An 11,141-nucleotide genomic window follows, 5' to 3' on the forward strand; every position below is an offset into this window, starting at 1 on the left:
ATAATTTTATTTTCAGGAGTTTCATATTCAGCATTATCATCATGCCCACAACCATGAAGTGGTCTTCTCATGGACAAACACATCTGTATGGTAACCAACGTGGTCAGACTTTAATTTCACTTTGAATGGCACCATGTTCAATGGTCAGCTTTGTCATTCAGAAGTGCAGCCACCAAACTGTCAACCACGTGCGGAGAACCCCTCATGGAGGAACCGAGAAAAGACGCAGGAAGGTAAATATTGCTGACGGGATGCTTTTTAAAAGGGAAGAACTGGCTGTTTTCACACAATCCCAAACATACACTGGTGCCATTGTACTACTCTGAAAAAAAAAATCACTCTCAATTAAATTACAAGGTTTATGTACCGCGGCAAGTTTGTGTGTGCAGGGAGTCTGTCCAAGGTATGCGCAATAGGCTTCAGGCCACACCACTTTGCAGCGTAACCGCAGCTTGCTTAACCGTTTATATTCAGTCGTCTGGAGGGAAACTGGCACACGTTAAGAGTGGCACATGTTACGTAATGCCTCCCTGAGAACCAATGTGAAGTCATTTAGACGTCTCTCCCCACCATGGTCCTCGCCCCACAGAAACCGCACGCAACAAACATTTGTTTTGTTCATTGTGCGTCTGGAGCGCAGAACCCGAGTGACATTTGACTGGTGGAGCAGAAATGCTAATGGCTTGTGGCTGCAGTCAGACTGCTGGGCACTCCCCATCAAAGCTAATGCTAACCAAATGACTTGGCGGGTAGGGAATTTGGACGTGTGATTAGAGGAACTGTTTGGGTTTCACTTGATAAGTATAGTCAACAGTCTGCGGTTGTGGGCCTTCACTTCTCAAACAGACGTATACAAGGTTTTGTTCAGATATAGTTCTCACATACTGACTTTGAAGTAGTTATTAAGATATTTATACTTTATTTTGACTATACACTTTAACTTACTCACAGGGCCATGTCACAGAAGGTAATTACTAACTTTACATGACATTTCCCTTCCTTTCCTGAAAAAATTACATCCTAATTGATCAGTTTTGTTTTGAATGAGGTCACTGATTGTTACATTTCTCCCCATCTCTTTACTAATGGCCAAGTTATGGGGTTATTAAAAGGCCCTACCTCTTGTTCATGTTAATATTTGTCCAGTACCATTGCCAAGTGTGCCTAAGTGTACTCTCTTGAAAAATACTCCTTAAACACCAAAGGGAGAAGCAGGGGTGATAATTGGACAAGTGGGAGCTCTCCTGACATTAGGCCTTGTTGACTGGAGGTCAGAGATGTTCCTGGAGAACGTGTCCACCCCCGGCTCTTATCAGCACGCATTCTTGTTTAAGTAAACACACTGGGGCGCTATTCGATATAACGGCACGCTACTCCCCAATGGAGTGAGAAAGACATAAATAATTTATTAGTGGCAATTACTGGTGCTGAGGAGGATGTAATGTGTTTTGTTACTTGATACAGATCCAAGAGAGGATTCAGTTGTGATAGAAAATGAGGGTTACAAAAATAAGAAGATATAGAGGTTTTCTCAAAAAAAAAAAAAAAAAAAAATATATATATATATATATATATATATATATAAGGGGATATATATATATATATATATATATATATATATATATATATATATATATATATATATATTTTGCCAAAACTTCGTTAGAGGTCCAATAAGGGGATTCATCCACAATGTTGAGCCTTAATACATTTCCATCAGATTACAACATGTTGACAGCTTTTATTTAAGACCATTATTTTTGTTCAGCATTTGTCCTCTCTTCAACCAGTCACTTTCTCAGAAAACACACATCAGTCTCCATCCCGTTATCGGGAACAACCTCGTAACAGTCTTTATAGTCCTCACTTGCGCCCGCTCCTGCTTCCTCTGAAAAGAGTCTACTTTCAATCCAACGCTTCTTGTCCCCACAAACTTCTCTGCATAGTCCAGGTCCATCAACATCCTTTCCAATCAGTGGCGGCAGAGTTAGAGCGATGCATGGATCACGCTAGTCTTTAGGTGCAATAGCATTGTTCATATTGTAAGATGCAGCCATCGCGGCAGAGTCTTTGTCATAATCAAACTGGTGGTGGCAGTTCTTGACATCCATGTCCACAGCAAATAATGGCCTCCATTCTGTTTCACCACACATCTGTTAAGAGAGACAGGGAAAGTCACCACACCACAAACCATACATTGGACAACAGATTTGGAACATCTTTTTTTTTCCAATCACTCCAAATGATAAACAATCATGCCAGAAACCAGATTTCAGACTGATCAATACCATGTCCAAATCAGAGAAGCTTTTGGTCCCAATGCAAACCAAACACAAGTTGGCCCATCACCACAGAACCCAGATCAGTTTCCACTTGACCCACCACACAATACGTATTTTAAGCAGCTGTCCAGATCACAGCACTCATGACCGCTTTGGTCAGAAGTCATGATTGATCACATTTTCATTATTTAATCTTTTTGACAACTGCACTTGCCAAATGTTTTCAATTGGTTGACGATTACTTGGAATCAGAGGTTCGTTGGCCGCCATTACAACTCCACCCTGGTTTTAGAACTTACGGTCACTTTTAATTAGTGAGTCTGAAAATAAGTGATAAGTGCTTTTGCTTAAGTTTTCTGTTTTTCCTTCTCTGTTTGGTTTTCTGCCTCTGCCTTTTCTGCCTCTTTTGAGTGGAAGCGCGGCGGGAGGCTCAGATAGTGGAGAGGCTTTAGGAACAAAAGAGAAATAAATATCTGTTGCTATGAGGAAGTTATTTTGTAGATCACACAACACACAGCAGACCACTTCCTAATGGAAACCCTCGAGAGGAAGCTTAGAATAACAAATTAATTTAGTGTTACACAATCAAATCACTTGTGATGTCCAGGGGTGTGTTTACCAAAAGCATAGTTACTAACCTGTTAGCAGCTTAGTTGGTTGGCAATGGGAAATTGCATTGCAACCAACAAAGTTGCTAACTTAGTTAGCAACTATGGTTTTGGGAAACACGCCCCAGCTTAGGATGTCATTGGCGATTCTCGCTGCCCACTCATAGGCTGCACTTTTAACAAGGTAAGAATTCTTCATGGACACTTCTTTATGGGTCTTTCGAGGAATAGTCTATTGGTTCTTTGCCAGCCAAGAGTACTAGATGCCATGTTTTATTCTAAAGGTTCTTCACATGGCCATTTCCACACACAACACCTCTGATGCAGGGTTCTTCATACCATCCTTTAGAACTCAGATATTGAGAGGCTGCATGCTCTGAGGAACATGTGCGGAACAGGACGGGTTTGAGCCCCTTTAAGAGCTCTTTCAATGTTAATAAATCAGGATGACCCACAGCTGTAGCGCTCACCTGAGTCGGAGTGGGCACTGAGGTGCCGCGAGGTGCACACGCACTCCAGGTGGTCCTCCAGCTTCACCTGCACCTCCCGCAGCTTGGGCCTCCGCACCCTCCGCACATACTCCACCTTAGCCACCTGCAGAGATGAGGCAGGGACACAGAGTGTGAAGGCAAGTGTTTTTTACGGTCTCGCTCTCTCTCTCTCTCTCTCACACACACACATACAGTACACACACGTACACACACGTACACACACAAACTGCTAGAGAATACATTCAAGGGCATCAGAGCATTCACTTGTGCAAGCTACATACATGCCTTTGCACAGCTTGAAGTGCTCCAAACATTTGAGGACAATATGCTTTGATAGCTGCACATATTTGTTGACAGTTCTCCATTCAGTGTCAGTTTTTTTGCCAAATTTCACATCATTAAACCCCACAAAAATCATACCAGAGACATATCTCATCTAAAATTCCAGTCCTACTTTATGTTTAATCAAACAGCATTGCCCAAGGCCCCTTAGTCCTTGGAAAACTAGTAAGTTAAAAAATGATCACAATAAAGTAATATTGTGTGCATACATCCTTGACAGACAACTAAATGTATTCAACACCATTCAGATCGAACAGAACCGAACCATTGAATAAAAATCAAAAAACAAATATTATCCCATACCAGTGCTGGAAAATTTTCCACATTGCTATAATTCTGAAAATAAACAACATCTAGTCCAGGAGAAGTAAATGTTGTCCTGATTGATGCAATGGACTTCTCAGCAGTAAATCTTCCGTTGCTAAGTGCATCATGGAATGCCTGCAGAACGCGGAGGTTAAGAATGTGGCTGTCTTTGTGTTGAGCAATTCCAATTACACGGTAAAGGAATACTGTATCGGGACACTTCCCACATAGTGATACTATCAAGTGGGAACTGATTTCAGTGACCAAATTTATACTGTTTTTCCCAGGGAAAAATTAGTTATGTGGTGATTTTGCAGATTATTACTGTAGGATGGAAGAGATCTAAATGAACATATGATGTTCCATATGGATGGGATAGTGTGCCACCTCTTTCACTGAGTGAATACCTTTGAGAAACACAGGGAACACTGGGAACCATGAGAGATCTATGTGTCTGCCTCTATGTGCTGGCCTACTGTTTTGATTGGACAAGGCCTGATAACTCAGGTGGCTTATGTTGTGATCATTGTGTGTGTGTGTGTGTGTGTGTGTGTGTGTGTGTGTGTGTGTGTGTGTGTGTGTGTATATGTGTGTGTATGTGTATGTGTGTGAGGGTGAGAGAAAGAAAGAGAGAGAGAGAGTATATAGGAGTGTACGTGTGTTTGTGTGCGTACGTGTGTATATGCACAAGTGCGTGTGTGAGTGCGTGTGTGCTCACCTTGACGATGCGGTGCTGCTTGCGCGAGGCCTGGCAGCGCATGTTGCTGGTGTTGCAGCAGCCCGTGCAGCGCTTCACTTCCACGCACGGCGGCCAGATCAGGAAGTTGGCGGCGCTGGCGTCCACCTGGCTACGCGGGATCTCATAGATGACTGTCCGCGTCCGGCACGATGCTGGCACTGCCTCCTCTGCAAGAGGGCAAGAAAACACGGCAGTTAAGTTGGTTTAGTGAATGGTATCAGTAAGACAGGTCTCTGGGCTCTTTTACAATAAAACAGAAAAGCCTTATATTTTTTCCAAATAAAGAATCAGCTACTGGCAGAGTATTTTGTAGATTGTAGAATGATAGACAACCTTGTTTAAACTGAGTGGAATGAGTTTAAAGACAATTTAGTTAAAATGTTTGGACCTTGGAAGAATTCCTCAAAAGAGTTTCACTGAACTGAAAAGAGTGAAAAGTAAAAGCAAGTCCTCAGGTAACTCCTCATAATAGTATTCTTCTGAACCATTTGAGAGTGGCGTATTAAACGATGCCTCTAGGCAGACATGCCTCGACTAGACAGCAGCCTTCACTTTTCGTAAGTATATATGACCTTGCAGCAGGAACTTGTTCTCATGCTCTGTAACATGATGCAACTACCAGTGCTAACACACTTGCTTTGGTAAAGAAGGGAAGAATTGTCTCCTTGCTTTAGTAGGAGTTTGGGGACTCTGCCTTTGTAGGAGAGTGACTGCTACACTGGGCACTTGGACTCTCCTTCTCTCTCCACACAAACAGAGAGAGAGAGAGTGTGTGTGTGTGTGTGTGTGTGTGTGTGTGAGAGTGTGTGAGAGTGCCGGGGCACTTAAAGCTGATGTCAGTCTGACAGATTATGTTACTAATGGAGCGCAGCTCCGTCAGAGTGGAGCACCCAACGGAGGCGAGGCCAGCGGCACATTTACAACCATAAATACACGAGGCGCGACCGCTCGGACACAGAGAACTTTCTCTGACCACTGACTGCACAATATGAATGACTCAGACTCTCACCCTCACAGACACCCAGGGATTTGTCATACGACTACTGAGAGAAGGAATGCCCTGTGAGTCCATGTGCATTTCTAATGCAGGGGTCGAGGGGTTGGTCAGTCAAACAGAGGGGATCAGCATTACTGTAAGTGACTACGTAATCAGAGCCAGCAGTGTGACCTCTCCACAGCCCTGTCCAGGCTGCATGGCCTAGTCTATCAGGACTCCATGTCCCTCTATTCTAGCACAACACAACACATTTGTAGCCCATTCAAGCCACCATGGCAAAGGGAGGCTGTATTCTCTGACCCCATTTCACTATCTCCATCCTCAGTACCGCATCTGTTGAAACATAAGTGAGTTGTGTTGCGTGTGCCAGTGCTCCTCCATACAAACGTGGCCCAACATTCATTGGGTGCCAGACAGGTTACAGCCCAAACTACACAACCGAGGGAGAACAGCCAATGATGCTAGGATATGATGCGTTCAGTAGCAAGTCAGTTGCTATTGGCCCAGGTGTATGTCACATGATGCGTAAAGAGGAGGGAAGCTGGGAGCCTCAACGTTGGTCTCTGCTCCTAATATACTCAGGGCTTAACGCAAATAACATTTATGAGCCTGAAGTTATCAAACATTTATGAAGATGTCATAGTCCTATAGGCATTTTGACTATTTTCAAATCTTCAATGCAGTGCCTGAACACTTTAAGCCCTGTATGCTCAACTGCAGCACTGGAGAAACACACAATGGCCCCTCTACAAATACATTCACTACTACCAACACCTGCTGAGAGAAGCAGACCTGTGTTTTTCTTTATCAGAATATCAGAAATAGGAGCACAATGTTATTTTCAGAGGGGTTTACAAGTCAACAAACCTAGATTCATATTAAGTAAAGTTGTGTTGCTTTTCAAACATTAAACCCTAAAGCCTGTAGCTTTTCAGTTGAATATCATTAAATCCTTGATCATGTGAATTCCAGCACAACACAAACCAGTGCACAAGTCTCCATGGCAACCGAGATCTGGTTCAGATCTGGTCCTCATCTGGCGATTCCGGACCAGATCTCTTCAACTCAACTGCTGCCTAGCTTAGTTGAGGGGCTTGTGTGTTAATGAGCCAAGTAAGACCACTCATGCTCCGACAGGCCACAGCATGGGCAGCAACACGTATGGAATCTTCCTCAGCGTACACGCATACCACACTGCAGTGTCCTCAGATGCCACTGGTGCAACTAAGGTACTAGCTACTGCATGAGACCAGTTTTACGTTCACAGTCAGTCAGTGATGAGGATCAGCTGTATGTGACAAAATAATCAGTCAAGAAAGAGACAACTGCCATTAGAATGTATGCTGAGTCTGCAGCATGATGTACTTTACAGCTGCATGCTGCTCATTGGCCTGCAGAACTAGTGAAAGCTATTTCAATATGCACCCTATTTTGACAGAGAATATGTAGGAAGTAAAAGTTTTGTCTTGGATCTCTACAGGGGATATTACATACCAACACTTCGCTTGCGTCTAGACAGCGTCTGGTAGCTCTTCAGGTCACTGCCATGGTAACCATGGTGCGAGTCCTTGTGGTATCTCTTCTTCGTCTCCTGAACCACCTCATTCTCTGCATTTACACAAAAAAAGAGTTGCTTTCCTTAGGTTCTTTTCTCTTCTAATGCCCCATTTGTTTGGTTGGCTGGCACACAAGTATACTCAGTGGATAGTTGCCATTTGGTCCAGTGCATAGCTGCCAGTTGGTATTTTGTCTCGTAAGTCCCTTACGTCTGTAACAAAGACGAGCTCCAGCCTGGAGGGAAACCATTTCAGATGCTGAGTGAGTGCGTGACAATGCAATTTGTCAGGAGCATCACCAAGCAAGTGTCGTCTCGCCCATCCCCCGTTCGCTCTCCCACGAGTTTGGAACCCCTACCTTGACAGCTTGCAGTAGAACAGAGTATGGGACCATTTCATGTCACCAAAACTCTTAAACTAACTAACTAACTCTTAAACATGAAACTAACTCTTGGAAGAACTCAGCAAAATGTACTGGTCCCTCACTTGGTTAGGGGGGTCACAAACAACCATTTAAAGAAATAATAAAAAAATTAAGGGGCAGGATTTTCAAGCCATGCAGATGGATGACAGAGACACTAGGAATCTAGGAAATTATATTTGTCTTAAGGTCGGTGTCTATCATCACCTTACCTTCCAACCAAATTCAGTTATTTTTTAAAAAAGGTAGATTTGGCAGTTTGTTAATGGAAGCCATTGCTGTGGCTTCTGACTTTATTCTCGCACTAGCTGCATCCTATTGAGCCTTTGACTACATTTGTTGTAGTGGATTGAATTTAGTTTCTCCCACATTAGTTCGGTGTAGTAGGTATATAACACGATTCTACATCCAGTGGATGTGACCCTTTTTTTCCTGCTCCTGGCTACTCTGTGCACAGACGCCACACAAAACACAGGGCACCTCATGGGTGACATGTCACAGTCTGGTTCACTTTATAGAGGCTGGGTAAGAGGGGTCATGAGAGCCGGCGCTCAGGGCGGGTGGGGGCGTTGTATGGAACCTTCCGGAAACAGGCCCTGAGATGTTTGAGGAGTGGTGGCTCTCTATTCAGCTTTAAGCAGCGTGTCCTCATGCTTGGTAGGGTAGCTTTGGCTCCCTTTTAAAGGACTTGTTTGGCTGCATGTATGTGTGTGTGTCTGTGTGTGTGTGTGTGTGTTTGGTGGCATGGGGTGGTATGGATGTGCCTGTCTGAATATGCGTGCATTTGTGTGTGTATGTGCAGGAGCACATGTATACATATGTATGTACATACATGCACATGTTTTACATACATGCACATGTTTTTGCATGTGTGAGCATGTTTGCATGCAGGTGTGGAATGCAACAAACTTGCACATTTGGGTGTTTGTGTGTGTGCCTCTGCAGAAAAACTGCACACACCTCACACTTCTTCAGCTGACATACTGGAATGGCATGAATAATACATTAACAACATAACCGCCTTTCAGCTCCCTCTCAGGCAATAATAGCCAGGATGACAACAGCATAATGAAGTTAGCCCCCCCCCAAAAAAAGAAGCCAGCCATGGGACGCTTCCATTTGCATTTCAATTATATTGTTGGACACTACGCTATTTCTCTAATTAATGTCTCCTTGAAGTTTAGACGATGAAGTTGAGAGGGATTGTAAACTGCCTCCTCACAACAGCTGTTATGTAGGCTACAATTGTTACTGTTGGGGTGGTGTTCACATGCCCTCGTCCGGCAGGACGCATTGGACAACACATTAAAAGTGGAACCCATGCAGCAGGGCAGTTTATCTTTCCATGTCCCATTGCGCTGTTTTCCTAAAAATAACAAAACCGTGTGGGAGCGTCTCTGGGAGAATCCGCTAAATGTGTCATTCATCACCAAGTTCACTGGGGTTGGAGGCGTACGTGCCACATAGTATGCAGAGTAATGGGGAAACCCGTCTCCTAGTAACAGACGGTAAGGAATTTGGCATCAGAAAGACTGACTGCTAGTTACAGGGTTCCAACTTCGCTCTGCCTTCGTTAACATGCATGCATAACATGCAAAACAATTAGAATACGCATATCCTTTCCAAGTGTAGTAGATTTGATCCAAAATCATTAAAACGTCTAATGAACAATAATAGAATAATCAATTATTTTTTAAATCTATAAAGCCCTGCTTTAGCCTAGGCCTATGTCGTGGTCATTTTACACTTTTACGTGCTATCATCTGAAACAGTGACAATGACAGGTTCGTCTTGCAAGACAGTTAAAAAATACCGGATACATAGACAGATTACTGCGAGGAGGCAACTGGGGTCTGTACCTATGGAGTCCATGTCCAACAGCCGCTGGAGGTCACTAATGCTGCGGATTTCACTGTTGGAGAGTCTGTCGATGAGTTCTTGAGGGATTTGAACCTCCTTGACACAAAAGAGAGACAAAAGACAAAAATGTATAATCATATCCTTCATCATCCCACTATTGAAGACCAGCATAAAAGGTGGGCAGTGTTGGCAGAATGTTTCTGGATTAGTCACAATGATCAGGTGGGGTCGAGCTTTGGGGTAGCTACTCAAAATGCGTTAGTGCACTTGTTACAAATACGAGCACGCCGCTCGTTTCAGCAGAGTATTTAGCCTTGCAGCGTCTTAAAACTGAGCCAAATGCAAACAGGCAGCAGGTTCCTGCTCCAACTTTATTTTCACCCAATAAAGCAATTCAAAGTCACATGAAATAGAAATGTGAAGTGTGCATGAACTCTTATCTCAGTGGCGTGCAATCAAGAATTGAGGGCAGTTCATATCTTAATGTGTCAGTTTACAAACCTTAAATGATATTATGGCCGGTCACAGTGCTAAGTGCGCTCCAAACGAGCACTTGTTGTCTAAACTCAACGACTGTGGAACAGGTGAGTGGACTGTGCAGCGGTATCGGGGTGTTTTTAATTAGCCTACCTCGGCAATAGTGTGAAGCAGGCACACGTAGCAGATAAGTAAACGATAAAGTGCAGCCATCATCTCCGTTTGCGTCTCGAGTTGTCCCAGAAGAAAAAACGATCATCCGGTTGGAGCTGGGGCTCTGCTCCTAGACGAGTGGGATCCAGTACCATGCCTCGCGCTAAGCGACTATAACGACTCTCGACCTCCTTATTTAAAAATAACAATCAACTAATAACAATCAACAGAAGTAAGGCACTGATAATTCTCAATATCTACACATTGAGTGGGCATATTTCAGTCCTCGGTAGCACGAAGGAAAGACCATTGTTATAACGATACACGTTTATAAGGCAAAATTTAATTATTCAGGGTGTATATTAGATTTTATGGCTGTAAGGCAAACTCGATTTTTTTAAAGTTCAAAATCTTCAAAGTGGAATCCTTTGGTAGCGCAGATACGTTATTTTGCCAGATTCCCATTCAAACAAAAATGAAGAGTCAGGTGATCCATTCAGCATCAGCAACATAATTAGTCATTTTTATGGAGTAAAATTACAATCCGTTTTGGTGTGTCCCTTGTGAGAATAAAGACCAGGCTCAATAAATCTGACGTGTCTTAATCCAGGCTATTGAAAGCGCAGGTCCCGTTGCTCCGACTCCGCCGTCGTGGGACCTTCTCTGATGAATGAAGTCGGAGTGCTTTGAGTCACTGAATTTACTTGGCGGACTTGCGTTCCAGGGAGCGTCCCCACACCCACAATAATCTCCTAACAAATCACGGCGCAGTCATAGCCGAGTGGACCAGATGTCGCCCGCTTCACGTGCGCAGCGCGCGCTCACAGTTTGCACTGCACATGAGTACTTACCTGAAATAAATGACATTTCAAAGCCGCACACAGGTCTAAATTTGGGCCGGACTGAATA

At 43.6% G+C, this 11,141-nt stretch overlaps 1 protein-coding gene across 1 annotated transcript; it reads right to left on the bottom strand.

Moving 5' to 3' along the window:
- Positions 1–1,716: 1,716 nt before the first annotated feature.
- Positions 1,717–10,881, bottom strand: LOC125297867 (platelet-derived growth factor subunit A-like). The gene is made up of 6 exons (XM_048248404.1): positions 10,233–10,881; positions 9,602–9,698; positions 7,260–7,373; positions 4,748–4,935; positions 3,361–3,484; positions 1,717–2,153 (listed from the first exon to the last, which is right to left on the bottom strand). Exons 1-6 carry the CDS (start codon positions 10,293–10,295, stop codon positions 2,143–2,145), a joined length of 597 nt encoding a protein of 198 aa, XP_048104361.1. The 5' UTR covers positions 10,296–10,881; the 3' UTR covers positions 1,717–2,142.
- Positions 10,882–11,141: the final 260 nt, after the last annotated feature.

Source organism: Alosa alosa, chromosome 7, assembly GCF_017589495.1.
Source record: "Alosa alosa isolate M-15738 ecotype Scorff River chromosome 7, AALO_Geno_1.1, whole genome shotgun sequence".
NCBI classification, from domain to species: domain Eukaryota; kingdom Metazoa; phylum Chordata; class Actinopteri; order Clupeiformes; family Clupeidae; genus Alosa; species Alosa alosa.

Excerpts from the sequence above, each read along its gene's own strand:
- LOC125297867 (XM_048248404.1), bottom strand. The coding sequence starts at position 10,295 with ATGATGGCTGCACTTTATCGTTTACTTATCTGCTACGTGTGCCTGCTT. Across the intron at positions 7,374-9,601 it reads GTTGGACATGGACTCCATAG|AGAATGAGGTGGTTCAGGAG; the intron begins GTACAGACCCCA and ends GTGTAAATGCAG. Across the intron at positions 4,936-7,259 it reads TAGACGCAAGCGAAGTGTTG|AGGAGGCAGTGCCAGCATCG; the intron begins GTATGTAATATC and ends GCCCTCTTGCAG.